Here is a 25,391-nt window from a genome sequence, read left to right as displayed (position 1 = left end):
ATAATGGTTGCCCTGTCAAGCTGTTGCTCCCAGTGACATAGGGTGGTTGCTCTAAACCTGTATGTAGCTATTCTGGGTACTACAGTACCCCTGGCCTTTTTTTCTGAACTATCTTTGGCATATTGAAGGATTCTGGACATAATTTGTGCAAACCCTGCTATATTTGTTGTTCAGTGCTTCATTGTGCTCCACTTGTCAATGCTTGTAGCCTGTTTGTGGCTCTACCTGGAATACCAGTAGCTTTGGGGTGATGGTCATCCCCACTGGCATATTGTGAAATTTCTTGAAGAAGATTTGGCCAGTCCGAGCATAATGGTGACTCCGATTTCAGCATGCCTATTCTTAAAATATCCAGCTATGGTCCGTGAAGGTAATAATGGTGGGGCCGGATTCGACAGACGACGACAAGGAAAAATTAAATAATTAATTTTCCATTGCCCCACCGCTCTTACCTGAATGGGCCACGCCTGCAAATATCACAGCCACTACTGAAATCCTTGGGGCAAAAGGTTCCTATACCTGACAAACTGGGGGCATTCCTGACATAATTTTCAGTTACACCTGACATAATTGTGCTAGCCCTATGACTAGGCCTGGGTGAAACTCGTGGAGTTTGACTCTGCGGAATTCTGCAGAGTTACAAAAAAACTCTGCAAACTGGCAGAAATAGGCAAGTCGTGCCACTCAAGTAGATTTGGTATTCAAGTGGCAGCTTTCTGACTGAGAATGGTTGTGACCTCCGAGGACCGCCTGCAATGGAGAAATCTTGACGGGTGCCCTCCCACCGACCAATAATTGCATTTGGGGGTGCCAAATCTTGCTAGCGCTCGCCAACTTACCATTGGGGAGCCACGTGCAAGAATAAACTCGGCCAACCGGCAGTTGACGGGATGTGGTCAGAACTCCACATAACAAGCGTAACACAGAGTGGACAAATCTCCATCAACTCCACCGGTGCAGCGGAATATATCGCCCACTCCTACTTATGACATCTTTGGAATGTAATTAAAGGGACATTCAAACCTGAATCTGACTATGTGTGGCGATTATGCTGCGGGATGCACCAATTCAGCCGAAGACGATATCCACCCAACAACCTCCCCAATGTTGGATATATCTGCTTGTTCAGTACAATTAGGGGCACCATTTTAATAGTTCACCAGCACCTCTGATCCTGGTATTTAGAGTCAGTTCTACTGACATTTACAACCTCCGATATATCCTGAGTCTCTGAAATATAGCAATTAGGATTTTTTATGTGCACACTTACCGTGATTTTTATAAATCCTATAAAAGTAGTAACTTAACATAAATGTAAGTTAAAACCATAAAATAGGTAAGGTTGCTAAAATTAATTTACTAACACTCAAACAAAAAATATAGATCACACCATCAAATACGTGAGATTGATCTAATAATTTCTTTGAAATGGCCTTTAGTTTAATTTAATCCTGTATAATTGTGTTTCTGATAATGTGATGACACTGAGTGATGACATTTTAAAAATTCCTTCGTGCTTTATTTCATTTGAAATGTATTACAAATTATTCTTGAATTTAATTAGATTGTGTTGATTACTTCATGGATATTCTATCTGAAATAGACTAATTGCAGAAATTGACATCCTCAAACCAACAAACATAGTAGTAATGATGTATTGTTTACATTAAACCCTACCGCCTTTCCTACTTTAAAAGAGGGAGTCCATTAAATCCTGATGTTTGAGTAAAACAAAATGTGACTCCTTGGGAGCATATATTGTTCCTTACTTTCACTGTGAAAGGCAGACGGCGACTGCCATGTTTTAAAAAACACTTGACAGTATGTGAATTTCAATACTGTGGAGGGCTCTACTTTTTAATTGTAAGTTAATGCACTGCATGGGCTGAGCCATAACACTGCAAAATAACATATGGATTAGAGCTTTGCTGTACAGTCACGGTTAAAGTTGTAAAGAAATAACCAACTCTTCCCCTAATCTGCCCTTTCTTCATGCGAAAGGGCAGTCAAACTCCTACTTTAATTATTCAAAATGGATTGAATGTTTTTTTTTATCTGACCTAAGTGACTGCTATTATTTTATTAGACATTAGACAAAGCCTCTTGCACCATCAAGTGCCAACAAGTCTTCAAAGCCACATAGTTGGATACAATCTGGTGCTTCAACAGCACATGTTCATTAAGAATACATTAGACACACCATCTGACACCCTCACCCCACATGGCACTAAAGCTGCCTTGTTGGGTAAGGATTGCCAACGCAGAAGCACTCCCATATCCTCTCATCCTCTCATCACTTCGGAACCCGTTAACGTATGTATTTCACATTCACTTATACGCAACATTGCATCAAAACCTTATGCCTGGCTAATGATGCCACCAAGCTGAACCCCAAGCAATTTATTTTATTTATTTATTTACTTGAGTTTTATATAGCGCTGGCTAGACCTGGAGGCATCAGAGCGCTTTAAATGAGGAGAGTTACATAGGTTACAAGTTACACATTGTTATGGACAACCCAATACCTGCCAACCTTGGAGGTAGCAGCTATGTCCATCAGCACCAATTATCCGTACACATCATGCACTACACATATGCAGGACAGAATTCAGCCAGCTGATATTCCACTACACCAGTGCTTAATTTGTGGAAGAGGTGTGGCGCAGCAGCCAGGGTGCCTGACTCTGTACCACAGGGTTCATGGTTTGACCTCCTGTGGCAGGTTAGCCCAGAACCATGAGACTATGAGACTCTGGGGATTGGCTCGCTTAATCTTTCTGACGGCCCCCAGCGCCGGGACACCTCTCCGGAGGTAGCTGTGCGCTTTACAAATGCTGATATTTCATATTTCATTAATTTGAGCCTGTGTTTTCATGTGCTCGGCACTGGCACTTAACTGTCAACACCCGTGCTTGTGACAGTCTGCCGCAAGGTGGAGCTGTTAGGGATGAACACACTAACAGTCAATTATTAATTTTATATACATTAAAAATAACTATTACTTGCCGCCTAAGCCATTTAAATACCGTTTGGGGGCCTGGAATAGTCCGGATTGTCACACTGATAGGAGTGTGATGGTTACTAGTTATGTTTTTGCTATGACTGGCACCACCGCAGGGGCAGTGTGTGATGCAAGCTGCAGTGGCATTCTGACGACAGCCCTGGCATTTATTTGTTTACAAATTAAGCACTGCACTACACAATACATTAGCCTGTTTTACCATAACCAACCGACTTCCGAAATGATTCAGTACTAATGAATAACCATCACAACCAAATACAATGTCCATTTGCAGCCTTGTTTTTGATCAATGAGAGGCCCAGGGCGGGAATGGGCAACTAGGCTCTGAAAATGCTGTGGGACCATACAGATGGTAGAAAAGCTCCACAGAAAGGCTTGCAACGTAGCATACTATAGCATAGCTCAACATTGCTTAACATAGCATACCATAGCATAACATATTGAACAATATTATAACACAAGATATCAAGACATAGTACACCCCAAGACATAGTAGGGGCTTGCCTTTCGTGCATAGTGTAAAATAGAAAATAAATTGTTCACATACAGTTACCCTGTTAACTGAGAACATCCTTTATTATTAATTATTGACCTCTGCTGCGGTCGTTAACAAGAGTTTATGCAAACATTCTGAGCTGTCTGAGTTCCATAGAAATAAATTCTTACTTCTTTTTGCAGCTTCCTCCTTCCCTTGATTAATGTAAAGGAATCTTGGACTTTCTGGGCAGAAGAAGAGCAAAATGATTTGAAGGATAGCAGGGGCTCCAGACAGCGCCAGCAACAGGGGCCACAAAGTTTCACTACCTAGGAGAAATTCGAGTCCAATGACCTGAAAAACAAAAACATTTCTATCACTGACAACTTCAAAACAGGGCAGAAAAAGTGATACATTAATCATCATCATCAAGAATATCTTTATTTCGGCGGTTTGCCTTTAAAAGTACAAAAATACATATATACACAGACAGAGCATACACTGGATAAATATACTAAAACATTGCATTAAATTGTGATAAAACCCTTTCTTTTGTTCCACATTGCAAATAGGAATTGGGAAACTGCAAAAACTATACATTCAGATGTGTCTGTCTTAAGGATTCTAAAAGCCTGGCTACACTGCCGAAAGCCCAAATTTTTGCAGATAGGCACTATCCAGTATTTCCTTGCTTTGATATATGCAGGGCAAAAAAACAATACATGCAGCTCATCCTCTTTGTCACTGCTGCAACCAGGGCAGGCCTCAGTGGACTTATGTGCCCAGTTACTAGTGAAGGCTCTCAAAGGTAAAGTGCCATATCTCCATTGAAGGTATAATTTTCTTGATGGAATAGGATAAATAATATCCAAAAAATTCTCAAATTGATAAAAATCCTTGAGATTTAAAAAAGATTTAGTTAAAACTCCAATCTTAGTAGCAGACTGAGCTCTGTTAATTTGCTCAGCCTCGTAAATCTTAGTAAGGTGCTTCCGCGAAATCGCCTTGCAGGTTTTTTCCGGGTCATGCCACATATCGTACAACCCAAGTTTAATGAACTGGGATTTTAAAAACATAAACCAGGGGATTTTCTGTGAACCATACATTAATCAATATCTTTGAAATATAAGTATTGAATGTGTTACTGCTGCTTTTATTTTCCCTTTGAATGCACTTTTACAGATGTATTTATTTTTGTATTTATTTATTCATTTTGCACAGATGACTGAATAGTAAGCTCATTTGTATTTGTGGAGCATTCTGATTTTTAACAGTTTTCGGATACAGAAATAGTAGTTACAAAATCTGAATAATGGAGCAATCCATTGTGCAAGATCAGCAACAGAAGATAGGTATTGCAGATGAGGCCTGAAAGGAAGGCCATAGTCCACATATGGGATACACAGCTCTATTTGTCTGCCTAGACATTTGGCTGGATAAGCAATTGTGCTTACGGTGGCTTACCTTGTACTGAATACATGTCTGTCCAGCAAGTCAATCATGGGCTGTACAGGTAAGAGCAGTGTGCTCTGTTCCAGTTTTGTAGTACATTTGACTTGGAGTAATGTTTTAAAAAATGTTAACAATATAATGTGGAGGAATAATGAATAATGAGTTGCAGTAACCTGAGTGAATTTGTCTGCATTTATTAATAGCAACCTTTTATTCTTTATTTGATAAGAAAATTGAATTTTCTTTATAGCCGTCAACTGAATATCAGAGGATTTTGTTGACTCCATCATCTTGTTTATCTTGTCTTGACTTGAATCAAATATTATCCCTTGATATTTTGTTAAATGGAGTGATCCTTTATAAAGTTTAGAGAGATGGGTAGTATGGTGTGAGTGAACATCTTTGGTTTGGCACTATTATAAGATTTAATTTTAGGAAGACTTCCCATGAAGATTTGGATCTCTGGATGTCCAGGACAATAAAGTTAATGTCTGTCAATCTGAAACACGTTTTAAAGTGATCTATAAATGAATTCCGGACAATCCCAAGTTGTAATATTGAAAACAGAAGAAAACTTTGACTGAGGTTTGCTAGGAACTTTTAGGTAACCAAAAACGTTTAGTGCTCCAGAACAGTTAATTTAGTTTATCCATTTGATGCTAATGAATTAAGAAGAATCTAAACACACGTTAAGGGCCTGAAACACAAACATTACGTTCAGAAAGTGTGCACCGACTTATTGCGAATACAGTGTGATTTTCTAACTGACTTATGTACATATAGGTTGGCTCACAAAATACTGAATTGCACCTGGCCACAGAACAACTTGCCTTATTATCATCAATTAGGCAGGTCTAAATTTGCAACACCCTTTGATTGGCCTGCAAGAGACAGAAGACCACCATCCTCATGACTGTTTCCTAAATTGAAAACTTTTTTTTAAAACAGCCCAAGTTCCTTAAAGGAACCTGGGAAGCTTTAAAAAGAAAAAAGACATTTTTGGAAAACTTCTCTGGGAGAAGGTAGTTGTCCCCTGGAACACTGGATACTCCCGGTAAAGCTGGCACACAGATTTCCAAGGAGGAAGGGCTTGAAAGGAGGCCCCATCCCCTTTGCAAATCAGTTACCAACCCAACTTGGGAGTTGGTAACATATTAATGTTTGGCGACCATATTTACAGGTGCAAACCATTGACCTTACCCACTCACTATTTGGAAGGAAGGCCATTGACACATTCCCTCCAAACTGGGATTCCGTATGGGTTGCTCAAACCATTTTTCTATTTGGAAAACGTTTTTAGAATTGAAATTGGGGAGAGGGTGTGGCTTAACGGCTAGGGCGGCCGCCCTTGAAGTTGCGGAACCAGGTTCAAGTCTGACGGGAAACTCAAACATCCCGGGATTCTGGGAATGTCAGTCTCAAGGCGTAAGACTCATACCATCCTCATTACGTCCTCGTGCTGGATTTTTGTTGCAATTTTGTCACCAAATGTTAGTGCACATGGCTTTCGCGCCCACTGGTGATCTCCTTGTTACTACTGGAAACACTCTTTAACTCCTGTTTATATTACCTCTGGGTCCAGGGTTTCTTCATGATTTTTGCTGGTGTCCTTCACTGCTCCTGCTGACCGCTGGGTTTTTCCGACCAAGCATATTGACATTCTTTGCTTTTTGAGTGCAAGACGTTGTGTTGGATTGCTTCTTTGCCTCCCTGTCACTGGCACGTTCAGGCTTCTATGGGCAAGCTACGCAACCCAAAGTTTGTCTTTGTGCCCTCGAAGACTCCACCTTCCTCCACCCCTTCTTCCTCGGCAGGTCATTCTTCTCATCCTCCTCCCACAGATCAAATGGCGACAACATCCTCCATCCGTTCTTCTCCATCACAACCTACTTCCAACAAGTCTTCTCCTTCTGCCTCCTTACCTAAGCGCTTGAAGCAGGACTCCTCTCCTCCTCCATCTGAGTCATCTCCATCCCCTATATCTATGGAGCTGATACTTGAGGAGATTCGCGCTTTGCGCCCGTTTGTGGAGGAGACTAATACTAAGATGCAGCTTTTTGAGGCTAAGTGGTCAACTATGGAAGCTCGTGTTTCTTCTGTGGAGCAGCAGGTTACAGAGATTCAGTCAAACTCTCAACGCATTTCCTCTCTGGAAAAGTCTCTTCTCGCCCTTCAACAGCACACTGAAGATTTGGAAAACAGGAATAGGAGGAACAACCTACGCGTTTATGGCCTGCCGGAATCCTTGGAAGGAGATGATCCTGTTACGTTCTTCTCCTCTCTCCTTCTGAAACTCCTGGACCTTCCCGCTACTACCTCTCTCAGTATCCAACGAGCCCATAGACTTGGCCCTCGCTCCTCCTCCTCAACCAAACCGCGAGGGGTCATCATCCTCTTCCTCAAGTTTACTGATCTCCTTCTGGTCCTCTCTACAGCTCGAGCGAAGCGCCAAGTGTCCCGGATGGGTCAGAGAGTTTTTCTCTCTCAAGATGTCTCTAATGTCACTGCTGCCAGAAGAAAGGAATTCTTGTCTCTTCGTGCTCCTCTGTGCTCTATTGGAGCTAGATATGGTCTCTTTCACCCCTGTACCTTCAAAGTAACTCATCAAAACAACACCTGGACTTTCCAAGATCCAGCTGAACTCAAGAATTTTATTCACATTCAGACTAATGCTGGCATGGATACATCCAATCCTACTACTGGTTGATTATTTATCTGTTTTGTCTCTCTCCTTGCAGGTTTTTGCTGATATATTCTCTCCTTGGTTTGTTTTTTCTCCTGTTGATATGATTCTATAGTGGTTGTTGTTTGGGTTTTCTGTTTTACATATAATGTCTGCTTTTGTGCTGTTTATCTTGACATGACTTTTGTATAACATGTTTCTTTTTCCCTCCCTTAGATTACTCGATAAGCCCTTTTGTATTCCTCTCCGTCTCATACGATTCGTCTTTCTCATATCCCGTCCTGGTGCGGTGTGTTGCTCTCCGGCTTAGGAGGCCGCTCTTGTCGAATCCTCCCATACCCCACCGTCATCTTGTCATCTCCTTTACCCCTTCAGGTATGTTTTCCTCAGTCATCCGTTTTGGATTTGTACTGTCTCTTCTTGTACTTCTTCTTTCTTCCCTCTTCCCCTCCTTCCTTTTTCTTTGCTCTTCTCTTACTGTATCTCCTGAATTTCTTTTGTCTTGCTCTTTTCTCTCATTCATTTGTTGTTGTCCTTTATGGCGTTCTTGTTTTTATGCCTTTTCTGTGTTCCTTGCACATTTTATTGTTTTTTAATTCAAAGTTATTTCATGGAATGTGAAAGGTTTTGTTAACCCTATTAAACGACAGAGAGTGCTTTCCCATCTAGCCTCTTATACTCCTGATTTAGTTCTTTTACAGGAAACTCATCTTTCTGAGGCGGAGTCTCTTAAACTGAAGAGAGGCTGGGTGGGAACGGTTTTATTCTCTCCTACATCTAATAAAAAGAATGGTGTGGCCATTTTGTGTCACAAGAAACTCAAATGTAAAGTTCTTTCTCAAGAGAATGATACTGATGGCCGTTGGGTCTTAGTTAAGCTGTTAATCAATTCTGTATCCTTGACTGTTTTTAATGTTTATGGTCCTACTCATCCCGATTGTAATTTTTGGCCTCTAATAACTTCTAAATGTTTTCAATACAGTGATTCCATGTTCATTTTGGGGGGGTATTGTAATCAAATTGTTGACCCGTTTCTTGATCGCAAATCCTCTGCCCGCTTTACCCCCCACAAATCACATACGCAATTCCTTGACACTATTTCTAAATCTCACCTTCTTGACTCATGGAGACTGTCCCATCCTGACTCTCTGGACAATTCCTTCTTTTCACCTCCTCATGCCTCTTTCTCTCGGATTGACTACATCTTCCTTTCTCAGTCTCTTTCTCAAAATCTTCTGTCCTCGTCTATAGAGCCGATAGTTATCTCAGACCATGCTCCCATTGTCACAGTTCTTGATCTTCTCCCTCCTCATCCCAAATCTTCTCGTTGGCGTTTCAATAACTCTCTTCTCCTGGATCCCCTCTTTTCCTCTTCTTTTCTTTCTTTTGCTACGGAATTTTTTCTACTTAATTCTGATCCCTCTTTAGCCCCTCATGTTATTTGGGACTCTTTTAAGGCTACTGCTGACGGTTTTGTGATTGATTTTGTCTCAAAGAAAAAGAAGTGTTACCTTAAGAAACAGAAAGACCTTCTCACTCATATTAAATCCCTGGAGCATAAATTCTACACTTCTTCTACTAAAACTATTTTACCAGACCTTATACGTGCCAAACTCGATTTTAACAAAACCACTACTGATAATGCTTCTTCAATATTACTTCGGAGCAGTGCCCGCTACTACGGGGGTCGCAACAAATCAGGTAAACTTTTGGCCAACTACCTTAAGTCTCGTAAGGAGCGTAACTCGATTGACTCGATTTATTCCACCGATAATCTTCTCTTGCATAAGGAGCAGGATATACTCGCCCAGTTTCAATGTTTCTACCAATCTCTTTATACTCCTGAGTCCCCTCCCTCGGCTTCTCTTATTCAATCCTACTTTGATAAAATTCCTGCCCCCTCCACTTCTCATCTTAACTTCCCTGGTCTTGAACTTGATCTCTCTATTACCGAACTGGATAGCGCCTTAAAGTCTCTAACTAAAGGTAAATCTCCGGGTCCGGATGGTTTCTCTGTGGAATTTTATCTGCATTTTTCAGATCTTCTGCTTCCTAAACTTCTCTCCCTCTTCCAATCCTTCTTTACTTCTGGCGCAGCTGCTGGTACTTTTCACGAGGCTACGATCTGCCTTATACCTAAGGAGGGTCGCGACCCCCAATTCTGTAAAAACTACCGCCCAATATCCCTTGTTAATGTAGACTATAAATTATTTGCTAAACTTCTTGCCTTGCGCTTGGATCCTCTTCTCCCGCATCTCATTGGCAAGGAGCAGTGTGGTTTTGTAAAGGGCAGGCTTACCTCGGATAATTCCCGCCTTTTCCTCAATGTTCTAAATAAAGTACCTTCTCTCAACATCTCTTTAGCCGCCATCTCGGTTGATGCTGAGAAAGCTTTTGATAGAGTAGATTGGTCCTTTCTGTTTGCCTCCTTGCGCTGGCACGGTTTTGGCCCTAATTTTATTTCTCTTGTTTCTTTACTTTATTCTGCCCCTAAGGCGTCTGTTTTAGTTAATGGTCATCTATCCCCCTATTTTCCCCTACAGCGCGGCGTCCGTCAGGGTTGCCCTTTGTCCCCTCTACTTTTTGTTCTAGCCTTAGAGCCATTCCTTACGTCTATTAGAAATAACATATCTATTTCTGGCTTCCCTTATGACAAGACTCATTTGAAACTCTCAGCGTATGCAGATGACATTCTTTTGTTTATTTCTGACCCTGACCAATCCATTCCGGCCTTACTGCTTGAGTTTAACTCCTTTTCCCAAGTTTCTGGTTACAAGATTAACTCTGATAAAACTGAGATCCTTCCTCTTACCAAATTTTGTCTCCCTCATCAGTTTTCGACCACTGGCTTTGCATGGAATTCCTCTAAAATTAAGTACCTTGGAATTTGGTTCTCTAGCTCCATCTCTTCATCTATTCGGTTGAACATGTCTGCTGTATTATCCCGTATTGATAAGTTGTTCTCCTCTTGGAATCCTCTCTTTCTTTCATGGTGGGGTCGGCTGGATTCGATCAAAATGATGATATCTCCCGTTCTTATATACATCTTTTCCATGCTCCCCATACATATCCCTGATATCTATTTCAAACGCATCGATTCCTGTCTCTCTAAGTTTCTATGGAATCATAAAAAATCGAGAGTTGCTCTAGTTGCTCTTCGTAAACCGAAATCCAATGACTTCCGTCTCTATCATAAATCTTTTTCTCTCCGTCAGGCTTCTTATTGGCTTGTTCTCGCACCCTCCCCTCTTGCTCCTCTTTGGTTTTCTATTGAGCGCTCACTCCTCTCTCCTTTCTCTCTATCTGAAATTGTACATTTCTCTGCTAAGAACTTAACCACTCCTCTACCCCTGTTCAAGCACACTTCCTCTCTTTTACATGCTCTGGTCCGTCCTGATCCGGTTTCTCGTGAATCCTTTTTGGCCTCCCCTATCTGGTACAATTTGCTTATTCTCCTCAATAATCGTCCTATTTGTTGGACTGTGTGGAGATCAAAGGGTCTGATGTGGGTTAACCAACTTTTCGATGGTCTTCTTCCGTGTTCTTTTCCTCGATTCCGACTTTTGTTTCAATGCCCGCAATCTTTTTTCCGCAGATTCACTGTCCTCATGGCCATCATACTTGATGTTTATTATTCACTTCCCTTGTCATCCTCTCCCGTATCTCATTCCTCACTTCTTTAGATCTTGTCTACTCTCCCTAAAGCCTCTCTTATCTATAAATTCTTCTCCTCCCCCAATCCGACCCGCCCGAAATCTAAATTGGAACGTGCTTGGGAGCTGGATCTGGGCTGTGACTGGCCTATAGCTGTTTGGGACAAAGTTTGGGCCAGGTCTTTAAAAATTTCCCGTTCCGCTTCACTAACTCAATCTATGTTCTTTCTATATCACAGACTATATCTCTCTCCTGTTTCTATTTCTCGCTTTTCTCCTGATAAGGACTCTACCTGTTGGACCTGTTCTGCCCCTAATGCTGATCTTTTTCATCTATTTTTTCTGTGCCCTTCTGTTCTCGCACTTTGGGATCAGGTGTGGTCTTATGTCTCTCGTCTATTTTCTATCTCTATTCCATACTCTATCCCTCTTTTTTTTTTAGGTAGTATTTCTGACACTCTCGATATTTCTTCTCACTCCTCTGGTCTATTAGATCTTATGTTGGCTCTGGCTTTTCAACACATTTCTTCTAACTGGAAGGATCTCTCTAAGCTCTCTATACAATGTTGGTGGAATTCTCTATGTCATTATCATAGGCTCGATGTCCGTTTTGCCGCTGCCTCCACCCCTACCCTCAATAGAGATTTATTCTGGTTGCCTCTCACAACATATCTTGACCGCATGGCTCTGAAATGTATCTCTCCTTTATCCTCTGAGAATTTTAAACCCCCATAAGTGACTCTTTCTCTGTCCTTCTTCTTCTTCTTCTTCTTTTACCCTTCTTGTATCTTTTACATTTGCATTTGTCTTTCCTGCCTTTCAACTATTCCCTATCCTCGGCTTTCTTGCTTTTTCTATTCTACCTAGTCTTTGTATGATCTCGTTATCTATTCTTCTCCTAACGCCTCATATTTACCTCTTTCTTTCTCCTTTCCCTTCTTTCTTTTCTCCTCCTTTTTTCTCTTCTTCCCCCTCTTTTCCTGGTTGCCTTTAAAAATTTTTACAAAATGCTTTTTAATCTTCCTTCAGGTTTCTTATGTTAACACATGATGATCCACTGTTTTTTCTTTTTCTTTTTGGATTCTATATGGACAATGTTCTTTATATGATCTGTATTTCGTTGTTCACTATAATAAAGCATTTCAAACATAAAAAAAAAAAAATTTATTGACATACATGTCTTTTTTTTAGTATGCTTTTATGGTTTGTTTATAAACCAAATAAAGTAAATTTGATGATGATGATGATGATGATGACTAAAGCAATTACATTTTCAGCATGTCCATTAGTTTCTTATGCAGCTGCGCTGTAAAAGGGGTGCTGGGGTGCTGTAGATTTTAATCCAGAAATACCTTATAGAAATTCAATAGGAGAAGGATCAATAAAGAGGCCTGTCACATTTGTTTTTATTTTGCACCATATTTGTTTTGCATTCAATGACAGAGGTCAAATGCCTGGCAATGTCTTCCTTAACTCCCCTTTTTGACAGGATGATTGGGGTTTACTTCTCCCTTCTCTGAGTTCAAAGTGAGCGAACTGTGCCATCAAGTGGCAATCCTGCTGGAGTAAAGAGAGTGTGTATGGAGAAGACTGGTGTATGTCAAATGTGTTCTAATGCACAAAAAAATGAAATTCTTGAAATTTTGTTTTACAAATATTTCAAAATATATTAGCAGCAAGTAAAGGGAAAATTAAACATTTTTTTATAATTCTGAATTGTCATGGATGCAAAGATTTTAATAGAATCAAAACAAACAAATATGCTTTACTTCTGTGATAAATAATCATAGAAACCAAATTTGCACAAGTTATTATTGTGCGCCATATAATTTGTATTTTATAGCTGTATTTCGGATGCAAAAGTAATGGCTATTTCAAGAGAACATTTAAATGGAAAATGCGCCCTCTGTACTTGGCAGTACCCTTCCACTTCATGCTTTACTCATACATTTGGGATAATGTGTTTCAAAATGTACTACCTAACATATACTACAACCCCCACCCTACTCCTGCTGAATGGGCGTGGCTCAATTGCTAAACTTCTCCTGTATGTAGTGCTTGGATCTTTCACAACCCCTGTGACTTGAGTGATGTAAAACTGACGACAGCACCCCCCACTCTTAAAATTGTTCCAGCATCACTGTTCCTTACTATAGTGGCAACCGTTGACATAATGAGAAGTCAGTATTGGAAACTTCATGCACCTGCCCAAGAAATGCTTCTCAATTCCTGTCAAATTATCCAGACCACTTATTCACAAAAGCCAAGGGGCTAAATTTGTTCTGAGTGAGCTCCAATTGAAGCGCTACATCACAGTGCTAACGTCTATGTGACAACCACACTGTATCCAACACAATTTTATGTAAAGATGAATGAAATATTTTTGGGACTGTAAAGACCATGTTGAGTTGACATTCCTTGGATCTTGTGTAGAGGGGCTTTTAATGGGCGCTTCCGGCCCCCCATTCACTAGTTGGATGGATTACACACAACCTCACCTCGTCCTGATGAACCGTGTCACAAAAGGAGCAAATGAGATAATGGGTATTCCGTCTAACTCATGGATCTCCTTGTGGAACCCCTAGTGGCCAGCTTTGAGTTGGGTGGTCACTGATGGAGATGGACTTTGATGCAATGTTCAAAGCTTCTCCAATGTATCACTAGTTGACTTGATAACAACAGTTGTTAGTAGCCAAATGTGTGGCAACTCATGCTTGGAATAATGGAATCTATTCTGATTAGGTTTGCAGTCAACAATTTGGTATGGGAAGAAAAACTTGACTTCCTTCACAGAGATGCTTATTTTTTAATAAAATAATGGAGTTTTCAAGAATTGATATTGCATAAAGCAAATATACACCCCAAACTATATCAGCAGTGGATTGAACAAATATGAAATGGTTTAGTCAAATATAGATTTATGATCACCATTATTCAAAATTCATTTAGGTCATAAAAGAATTATGAAATTGTGAGGCTCTGTCTAAATTATGAAATTATGAAAGCGTACATCTTCAAGTCAAGTGCAATGCAGTCTGCTCCTTGTGGAATATGTACTAAGCCTTGTAGATACATCCTGTTTTGAAGTTGCTCATTGCTGCATATTGTTGTTCTAGGGAATTATTTATTATTCTGAATTTAAGTGCATGTCAGTGATTTACTGCTTAGATTGTGAGAGGTCAATTCTCACTTAGATCCCAAGGTCATATTAGGATGTGTATAGTAGCAACAGAATGGTAACTTACAGGTTACAAAACAATATATTCTGTCAACATAACCTGTCTCCAAGTAAGCAATGCTCCACAACTGAGTAGAGAAGGAGCTGACATCTGAAACCACCAATGTACTACACTGAGGGTTGGATACATATAAAAGGAATTCAGATGTCTCCGGCAAAAGATCTTGATCGCTATGGTCCAGAGCATCATCTACACATTAATTGGTTTTGATTGTAAAAGATTATGTAATCATTCGTCTGCTGAGTAATTTACCTGGCTGATGAGAATACCCGTGACAATCGCAAGCTGGTGAAGAGTTCCCAAAGCCCCACGTAGTGAAGTTGGCGCGATCTCCCCAACGTACATAGGAACTAGTCCTGAGGCCAGTCCTGTGAAAAGCACAACAAACACGTGGCACATTATCCTTACTTATAATGTTACCATACAAAGACTGTTTGATAGGATTATACAGTTGATGTATTCATGTGCGAAAGACATTGGAATACAAATGTACGAACATTTGTACAGCAGTTTCGAAATGCAATTACAATATCTTTCTCTAGACTTCTTATATTTGACGATTATAGATTATGGACATTTCACACTCAGAGTTTATGTCTACACTGAGAGGGCAGCAATAAAAAACAAAATGGTAGATCCTGAACCACTGGTCTGCCTTCAATACCAATAGATCCGCCCAACCATTTTAGCAATGTCAGGTAGCCTCCTATCTGTGTTAGTTCTTGGGCGCCGCCACAAACTGTCCCACTTGGGCCCACATAAAATATCTAATATCTCATATAGGGAGGAAATAAACTAGAAATGTGGGCTATATGGGAATCTGATTTGCTTTTCTTTTACCACTTTCTGTAATGATAAAAAATAAGCTAAACAGGTACTTAGTGGGATGGAATCTAGAAGGATTCTTGGGCCCACATTATGGCCTGGATCTCTCTGATTTTTTGAGTTGTGATATCCCGCGTATCAGCAACTCCAGGAGTGGAGATAATCTAGACCTTGAGGGCCCCCTCAGAAACGATAAATTACTGGATAATGACTCATTCTGTTTCCAATTCTGCAGGCAATTCCTGGGTTCCCTCCAAATTTACACACAGAGATTTTGGAGCCAAAATCTGTGTGTGAAAATAAACATCCATGGAAACACTGAAGATATCATTGTTGGAATTAAGAGGCCACTTCCGCTAAGGGCCTTAGTGGTGAAGACGCATTGGTGCAAGCATTTCTGGTCATCATTTTGTATTTCCCTGTATGATTGTACAGTATGATGAGAGGTACCGCCTGCCGTAATGCATGCTTTGGAGTTCCTCTATTAAGAAACTGATGCACACCTCAGCAATGAGGGTCAATACATGTTTCAGAGTCGCTTGTGACGCCATGAAGGGGAATGTGGCCCAACTTACTGAACTGCACACCCCACTTGTGGCACGGTGTAGGCAGAATTCATATTGTTTGTTTCCTTTTGCAATGGCTTAAAACTGTTATAAAGGCTAAGTAATGGAGCAATGGGCAAAAGAATTCAGATTAGTTTAGAAGCTCAAGAACTCCCAGTCCTCATATTTTGATTTTGCATGGAGTCTACCTACATAGGAGAGTTTGTCCAGACATAGGCTACTTATTACTAGCTTCCCGTGTTTAGGAACCATAACTATAGCTCAAAGAGACAGCAAGTAATGTTGAAATATGTCTTGAGTTGTTTGTGTGCCCTCACAAAGGGTATGTGTCTTAGCAGGTCAGGCCGTACTGCTTGTTTGGTGCCGTATCAAGGCTGATATGGATATGGTTGGTCCCTTTTTTTATATGAAACACACACAAGATAAACAATAGTTACAGTTGTTCCCAGGAATTCCCAGGTGCTGTCACCCATCAGTTTTTGGATTCCACTGGCATATAGAAGGTAAACAGTAGGTGGGAGCTAAGGGAATCTAAGTTTTCAGCCTCATTATTTAGAATCTGTGGCCAAGATTTCTTTGACGAAAGACAATGTAGCAAGACAACTTGCTGCATCAAATGGAGAGGGCAGGAATGCGCCATATTTACCAACATATGGCGCATTCTTGCTCCCTTACTGAGCTGGTGCAGTATGTGCTACCTAGCGCCAACGCAGGCACTCTTGCACCATGGTGCAAGAGTGCCTGCATGCACGTGAGATTATTTTTTGTTCAGGAAAGGGTACCTTCCTGCACATAAAAAATCCTTAGAGGCATTTTCCTCCCCCTAAGTGTTCTGCCAAATGCAGTACACTGAGTAAGAGGAAACAAAGAGGAGAAATTAAGAAATTTCACCTTGTTGTGCCTCTATTGTGAATGCGTCCAATTTTGACGCAATACCAGGTTTACTACTCATGGTAAATCTGGGAATGCACCAAAATCCATGGGTTGATGCATGGGAACACCCGCTCTCCACCCATGTAATGACTTCCCGGGACAGAATAAGGCAAGGCAGTGACTTGGGCTGCCTTGGGTTGCTCCAGATTTTCCAAGCCAGGCAGGGCTACGCACGGTGGCTTTGTGTGGCTTGGTAAATCTCACTTAAGGATTGCTTTGCCCTTGCGTCACCTTGTGTGACGCAAGATCAACACACTGCTTTTTATAAATCTGGCCCTGTGTTTCATAGGAGAGTGTTTACCATGATGTAACTAATCGTCCTAGTTGCACTGAGAGTAGCATGTGATGCTTGACATATTAAAGCCACTGTGCCAATATGGCTTGTTGCAAAATATTCTTGTATTTGAGGCAGTGCTATGCAGGGCCGGACTACGAACACAATCCGGTCCTGGTAATTGAGTCCAACCAGCCGCCGGGGAGGGGGGTGGGGAGTGTGCTTGGAAAACACTGCAGTTGTTTTTGTTACCGGGGGGACGATAATACGGCCCCCAGTAACAAAAACAGCTCTATAGGGGTCCAAAACCGGCGCCCACCCTGGCAGCCCACCGGGGAAACGCCCGGTGCCTGCTACGGCCAGTCTGGCCCCGGTGCTTTGCCAAACCCAAATACAACGAAAATGAAATTATATTGATTCAATGTGTGGTGATCTCAAATACAATTGTATATCTCTTTAAATTTACTAGCTTCTTGCTTTTCCACCGGCCTACTATAGTGCGGGTTAGTGTATTTTCTTCATATATTCTAAATATATGGTATTTCCAGAAACTGCAAAATCATCTGTCTCAAAGGAAGTAATTAAATTATATGAAAAACATTTTGTTTGAGGAAAGCAAGACAGTGTACACCTAAGCAGAACAGCAGTTATGCACTACACTCCTGCCTGCGTTCAAAACAGACAATAAAAGAGCAATAACTGTAACGGAGAAGAGAACAATTTTACAAAGTAGTTTAGTCATAAACACACGACACAAAGGCCACTGAAACTCTGCCAAACACATAAAGTGTGTACGGAAATTGTACCAAGAACAGAAAAAAACAAAAAATTGAAATGTTTTCGAAAAAAACAGAATGTTTTCATATTTTCACTAAGAAACGGACACTGGCTCAAACATGTTGTAAGTCCTGCTGCCTGGGTGATTTCAAAGTGAAGCACCTGCGTTGTGAACTGTGACCCAGTAACCTTCTTCTGTGTTTTTGTGTTAGGGTTGAACTGTGCTTCATGCCCCGGGGCTGAGGTGTGCAGTCAAACACAGCGTTTAAGTAAATCAGGGGAGAAGTAAACAACATCTGAACACACTGATTATCTTGTTTTACTGTATTTTAAATGTATGTATCACAACAGAGCCCAAGCACTCACTGCTACACGTCAGTGGATCTGAACCTGTGGTCCGTGGACCCCCAGGGGGTCCGCGAGGCCTACTCAGGGGGTCCTCCACCGTTTTACAAATTTAAAAAATATTACAATTAATAATTACAATTAATAAAGTGTATTTACAAATAAAATAGTGAAATTTAAAATCTTTTTCCAATATTTAATTGTGAATTACACAAAATGCTTTAATATTTGAGTATTTGTTTTGGTGTATGCTTGTTTTTGTATTTTTTTGCATTTTTTGAGGTTTAAATCATAGAAATTGATTAGGATGGGGCTCAACAGCTTCTAATAATGACTCAGTGGAGGTCTTTGCTGTAAGCCGCTTCTTACTGAATGTCTGGTTACAGGCGTCAGAAGTTTGTGACTCAGACCAATTAGGAGGCTTTTTATTATTCCTTTTTTCTGGCATGACAGCATGTGCCAGACAATTTGTTTGTCTGTTGCAAGAGATCATTTTTATCCTGATCAATTATTTTTATAATGCACAAAGCACTTTTTACTATAAGAGAGAACATCATCTCTTGTGGTCTTTGCAACTGTTTTATGGAGGTTTTATATTTATACTGTATTTTAATCTGGAGCTTGTGCAAGGTTTATTTAAATTATTGATTACTATTTATATACACGTTGATGATTTGGACAAAACTGAATAAAGTTTGATGATGACGACTCAGTGGAGGTACCCAGATTCCAGTAATGATTCTTTGGGGGCCCACAGATGTCAAAAGGTCAAGAGCTGTGCCTCTAAGTGGACTAAGGTTTGTAAGGTCCAGAGCATTGGAAAAGCAAAAAAAAAAGACTTTGAACCATGGTCCTCTGGGACACTTGGGTACTGCTCTTTCTTGTCTCAAGAAGAAAAATAATCTATCTGCTTGAGATCTGCCAGAGGTGCAACTAAATGTCACATGATGTCCCATGTGGGCAACAGGGAAGAAGTGAAAAGGTGGATATTGTTTTTTACAATTGCTGTTGTTGGGCATAATATACTATTTCATTTCAACTGCATAACCAACTTGCAGACTTCTAAAGTTACCTTATCAAGCATTGTGTTTCATTGCTTATTTCATAGCATATTAATCAATAAATATCATGTTGTCTGCAAATTTCTGTTATTTCTTGCCCGGTAAGCCTCTATTTGTCAAGCACAGGACTTGATTTCATGTGTATTAATATTAAGCCACACAATGGTTTACCCAGGACACCTCTTCTGGAGGTTTCTTACACCCATTTTAGATCCTCCAACCATCTTTTACATCCCTGTTAAACATAAACGCACACACTTAAAACAAAAACTATTTTAAAAAAAGTAGGAAAAAAGCTTTATAGAAGTTAGCCACACAATGTAAAATAAGTCACTCACACCAAAGTGATTCAGGAGTAAAAGTTTCCCAATGGGAAAGGTTCGCACAATGAATCACAACTTTAGGCTAATCTTTGCACAAAACACCACTGACCTAGGGAATACGCAAATGCTGCACTATTCAAATATCTAGTGATGTATTATCATATAACAGAAACCTATAAATAGAATGGCTAATACCTTTCTAACTATAATAAATGTATTGAATGCTCTATACTTACCAAGACTTGGTAGAAAATCTAACCCCCAATCTATTGTCCCTCACAAGTAGTACCTGTGTACATTCATAGGTGGAATATACTGCTGTTGGTAAATAATAGGGTCAAATACCTATAAATTATCATGGCTAGATAATCATTTATTAGTGAGAACATCATATTTATTTATTTGGACATTTGGTATGGCGCCCGACTCACTTCTGGGGGAGTATCTCAGCGCTGCACTGTTCACAAGAGGATAAAAGATTCTAAAAGAGCCAAGTCCTCAAACCCTTCTTGAAGGAGGCGAATTCTGAGCAAGAGCGATGACTAAGAGGGAGTTGTTCCAGTGGTAAGACACTGTGTAAGAGAAATATATGCCCCCATATCTTAACATATGGATGCGTGGGATCACCATAAGTGCCTTATCTAAAGATCTTCAACATCTAGGAGGCAGGTAGGGATATAATTAATTGGACAAATAGGCAGGAAGAGACTTGTGGAGTGCCTTATGTGACAGACAACATAGATTGCAAATGACACGCTTTTTGATCGGCAGCCAGTGAAGTTTCCTTAGAGTTTGGACAGCAAGGTGTCGTTTACTGATGTCAACAAAGCGTTCCCATAGTGAAGGCAGCTGGTGATAAGGGCCTGGACAAGAGTCTTCCTGGCAGTGTCCAGAAGTCACGGGAGACCCTTTTTTTAAGAGCCTCATGGTGGTAAAACAGAGGCCACAGTTGGCATTAACTTGGTCTTTCATAGAAAGAGATTGGTCTAGATTCACTCCAAGATTTTTCACTATCTGCTTAGGAGAGGGAGTGGGACCAAGTTCTGAAGGTCACCATTCAGCTGACCGTATTTCGGTCGCTTTGCCAAATAACATGATCACTGTCTTGTCACTGTTTAATTGAAGACAGTTGTTACTCATCCAATCAGCGATTTCCCTCATGCACTTTGCAAATTTGCCTTTCACCTCGTCTGGGCCAAAGGAAATAAGAAGTTGAGTGTCATCAGCATACAACACGACCTCCACACCACATAGTGTACCTAACCTCTGTAACAGCGACAGCACACACTGTCCAACTTAGCACCTATCTCGACATCATTGTGACAAACAAGAAAATATATTATTAAGCCTCTAAATCCCTCCATTTTCAAGATAGCATGAAGATGAAAACTTCCTGCCACTTATTTCATAATGCATTGCTATGCTCAAATGGGTCGACTTGGTGTGAATGAGTGGCATAACACAAAACTAAATTTAATTCATTCAAAACCAGGATATCAAGGAGGTCCCATAGAATCTTGGGAATGTCTTACCATTGGCCCACCAAGTCTTTAAGAGTCTTAAGCCCATCGCATTACAAATTGTCTTGCTTGAGGGAAAAACTAGAAAAATCAAGCCTTAAGCCCATCGGTGGATTCGTGGATTGGTTGTGTAAATCATTGTCACCACTGATCTTAAAAATACAAGACACTGTTTGGAAAGACACTGATTGAGCTCATATCTTCCCCACCACTCTTGTACTAACTAAGGACCAGATTTAGATCTTGGCGGATGGGATAAATCGTCACAAATGAGACGGATGTCCCGTCTGCCATATTGCAAGTGCCATAGGATACAATGCAATTGTATTATGGTGGACTGGATATCCGTAACATTTGCGAACGAGTTCCGATCCACCAAAATATACATCAGGCCAAAAGTTTGGTTCTGATCCAGTTGTGGAGCCTGTCTTTAGTGGGCCAACCCTTGAATTGTTGGCACTGCCTCTTAATGTAGTGCCTACACACCTTAACACACACCTATGTTCCCAGCACTCCCACTCCTGTGTTATCTTAATCATGTCATGTCTTTTTGACACTTGGGTTGCTCTTGCCTTAATACCCTGTTGTTGTTTACTAATTCAGAACATAATAATCACAATTGCCATCTGTATGGTTTTATGAGGCCTATCTGTCTGACTAGAAAGGATAGAAGTGGCTTTAATATGTACAGGGCAGAAACTTGAGGTAGGATAAACACAAGAAAACTGGTTCACTCGAATTTCACCAACCTTTATTTGTGCTCACAAATGAGCTACATTCAGTTTGGGGAGCCCAAAATCTAAAATAGTACTTTACACACTAATAAAATGGTATAGTGTTCCTATATACAGATGTGGAATAAATTGTGCAGGGGCACATCATATGCCAAAGAAATTATCAATATATGAAGCTGGCATAAAATTCGAAATGGTCTCTTTCTATTTTTATATATATATATATTTTTTTTTTTATTTTACGGAGTTTTATATAGCGCGAACTTGACCCGGTGACGGGTATCAGAGCAAATTACATAGCACCAGTTGCGTTACATGAGGACACATTCATTTTTGTTGTTAGGCATGGGGATATTAAGTGATTTGCCCAGAATCACGGGATGTTCAGCGTCATTGCCGAGACTCGAACCCGGTTCCCCAGATTCGAGGTCGACCGCCCTAGCCATTAGGCCTCCCCCTCACCCCCCCTAAATAAAAAACATGAGGTCAATTCACTTATGTAAGATTACTGACAAAGCCAGAGTAATGGTCAGAAAAGTATGTAAATGCAGATGGTGTGTATTTTATACTTTCCAAAACCTTATAAATGTTAAGCGGCATGCAATGACGGTTTCGATGGAAAAGGATGTAGATTAATATCCTACTCCACATCAGCTGCAGAGGGTAAATTAAATGAATAGCAAATATTCTGCAAAGAAACCCGCACTTTGATGTTGCATCCTCAAGACAATTTCACTCAGTGCTGGATGTAGGACTGCAGAAGAAATCCTTTTGAGTTTGAACTATTCATGCTCAGATACAGATCGCTAGATTTTCTACCTATAACTGAACGGCTTCTATCTACTGTCTTGCATCCTCAAATTGCATGCTATCTAAAAAAAGATCCGCAAAATTTCTAAAATCTGGCATGAAAAACCGACCTTTACTGAAAAAATGTCTTATTCCCGCTTCTCTTTTTTTCTTTTAGATAGCCCTCTCTGTCCCTTTGATCCTCTACATCATTGCATCCCTGACGTTATAGAACCATGACCCACTTTTTAGAACAACAAACTTTCGAAGCCCACCTAGCTTTAATGAGGCAGGCGATTTTTTAATGTAACCAAAGCATCGTGTGGTACTGCGCTGTTATTTACATACAGCACATTCTCCATTGAAATGGCCACTAAATTTGCCCAGACATACAGTTTTACTGATAAAACTACATTGCACACAAATGACAGTGTGTGGAAGTTGGGTTTCAATGAATATTTATCATTTGTGCATCCCCAAGTGAAGTGTCTTGATTTGCTTGGAGCCTATTCAAATATTTGTTTCCATCACACTTCAGTTACAAAAAATGTGCTTCGTTTTTGCTTTGCTAACTGCTGAATGTGTACATTTCATTTATAGCTATTCACATTTTCCTGTGTGTTACAGAAAATGACATTCTACAGCCTTTCATGTTAAAATCTGTACCTCCCACAAGATTGACATGATTCACTTTACTTTTCTTTCTCTGACTGCAAAGTGAAAGGCGTTTGTAAACACCAATCCCCATGTTAAAAATCACCAATTTGTCAGAAGACATAGCCTGACATTTTTCCTCTGTCTTTGAAGGGAAGCAAACGTGACAAGATAAATACAGAACTTAAAGGTATCTTTATTTATTGATTGCGGTTTCACGACCCAAAAATCAGCTCACAACCCAGACCAACAGTTTGGGAAACACGGCTCTACATGCCTCCTTTCTCTGAACACAAACTACTCTGTTGCATGCATGTTTTGTCTTAAGCTCTATTATTCTATTTCTGCAAACTGGTCACAACTCATTGCAAGAACACAAACTATCCCTGCAGTCTAAAAATACCTAACCTCCTCTAGCACATCTATTAATCACACCAAACATGTGCATGATCAGAACTTCTATTAACTTAATCCAACAAAAAGAAACTTGAGTGAATGTATGGAATGGTTTGTTTGGGCATGAAAGGTTAACAATAGCAAACAATAACCAATGGTAATGGACTAACAACCAATCTTGAGTTTCCGGAGCAGCATACTGCCCGGCGTAAAGCTCTTCAACGCCTTGTCAGGGGTAGTAAGCACTATATAAATGCTTTTAAAATGCTGTTAAAATTACAATTGCAACTTGTTGGCTCCCCTTTGTATCTAATTTTTCAAAAACATCAGAAATGTAATTATGAATTGTTCAGCACTTTTGAATTGCTGCAACAATAGGGGTGTCTGGCACCCTGTCATTTGACAAAGAGTATTGAGTCTTAGGCTTTCTTCTGACAATTGATTGTTTTTAGGTGCATTTCTCTCTGTGGGTACAATAGAGCAAAACAAAACCATATACATGATGATATTTTTGTTTTGATGTAAAATGTTCATCTCAAAATCTTAGCTTCCTCTTATGGCACTAATTGTAACAGTATGTAGCTAGTATGTGGCCTATGCAAGTCCTTGCATGGTAGACTACTCCCAAGGAATGATATAGTTATTATCAGTGCTTGAAATGGAAATATAGAAGTGCTTGTTTCTAAGAAGTGCCGGTACTCTCCAATTAAAAGTATTACGTCACTCTTGAGAAGTGCAGGTACTCTACCTCTCAAAAAAAAACAAGCATTGGCATAGCCAATAGGTCTCGCCTTTGGGACCTTATAAGTGTTTAGCCATCCAACAGTTGATGTTGTTGCACCAAGGATATTGTGCTGCATATAAATACTTATAAGGTCCCACAAGCGAGACCTATTGGCTATGCCAATGCTTGTTTTCTTTACTGACGTTTACAGTAAAACCACCATTACACTAAGGGTGGGTCACTGATGGCCTGCATACGCCTCCTCTGTTTCAAGCCTGATCAATATAGGCTAGAGAGGTGCTTCACGTGCTAGGGATAATGGCTTTTCATGTTGCCCACAGAATCGATAGTGTGCTGCATATTGCTAATCACTTATAAGATACCAAAGGCGAGACTTAAAACTATGCTAATGCTTTGCTGCGGCCCTTTGCTGTGGGGGAGAGGTGCGCTGGCCCTGTGGGCAGTGGAGCAGCTAGCATCTGTGCTGCCTGTGTGCGAGATGGGGCGCGGGAGGTACATTACCAGCCTGGGGCTGTTTGCCCATTCTTCCCCGAAGTAAGGAGGGTGCTGCACTTTGCAGATACCACAGCTGTGGGAGATTGCTATCCCTGCGCTGACATCCCCGCATGCCCTGTGTTGTGTGCGGTGGATTGGCGGTGGCGCCTATGGGTGGTGTCCTCCGAAATACGAAATTGTGTCTTTAATGGACTAGATGGTGTTTACGGAGTTTCTAAACTGTCCCAGTTGTTGGAATCAACGGTTGTACCGGAAAAGACGAAAAGCTGAGCTTATGAAACTGCAGCAGACGCATAAAGCTCTCAATTCTACGGCAGTGTTTCGTGAGGGGAGAAGTTGCTCACCTAAAGGGGGCGTGCATGACAGTGAGGCCGGCACGCACTGCGAAGAAGGGCAAAAGATGCTGGTAGATAAGAGACTGTTACCAGTT

General features: G+C 40.6%; 1 protein-coding gene across 1 annotated transcript in view; it reads right to left on the bottom strand.

Annotated features, from left to right (window-relative positions):
* Nucleotides 1-25,391, bottom strand: part of SLC2A2 (solute carrier family 2 member 2) — a 175,315-nt gene that overhangs the window by 108,794 nt on the left and 41,130 nt on the right. The window contains exons 5-6 of the mRNA XM_085635463.1: nt 14,777-14,892; nt 3,689-3,851 (exon numbers count right to left, since the gene is read on the bottom strand). Of these exons, the coding sequence (XP_085491589.1) occupies nt 3,689-3,851; nt 14,777-14,892 (279 nt within the window). The remainder of the gene's footprint in view (nt 1-3,688; nt 3,852-14,776; nt 14,893-25,391) is intronic.

The sequence above is a fragment of the Triturus cristatus genome, chromosome 11, assembly GCF_964204655.1.
Source record: "Triturus cristatus chromosome 11, aTriCri1.1, whole genome shotgun sequence".
In the NCBI taxonomy this organism is placed as follows: Eukaryota; Metazoa; Chordata; class Amphibia; order Caudata; family Salamandridae; genus Triturus; species Triturus cristatus.
This window is presented reverse-complemented; position numbering and strand designations above follow the sequence as displayed.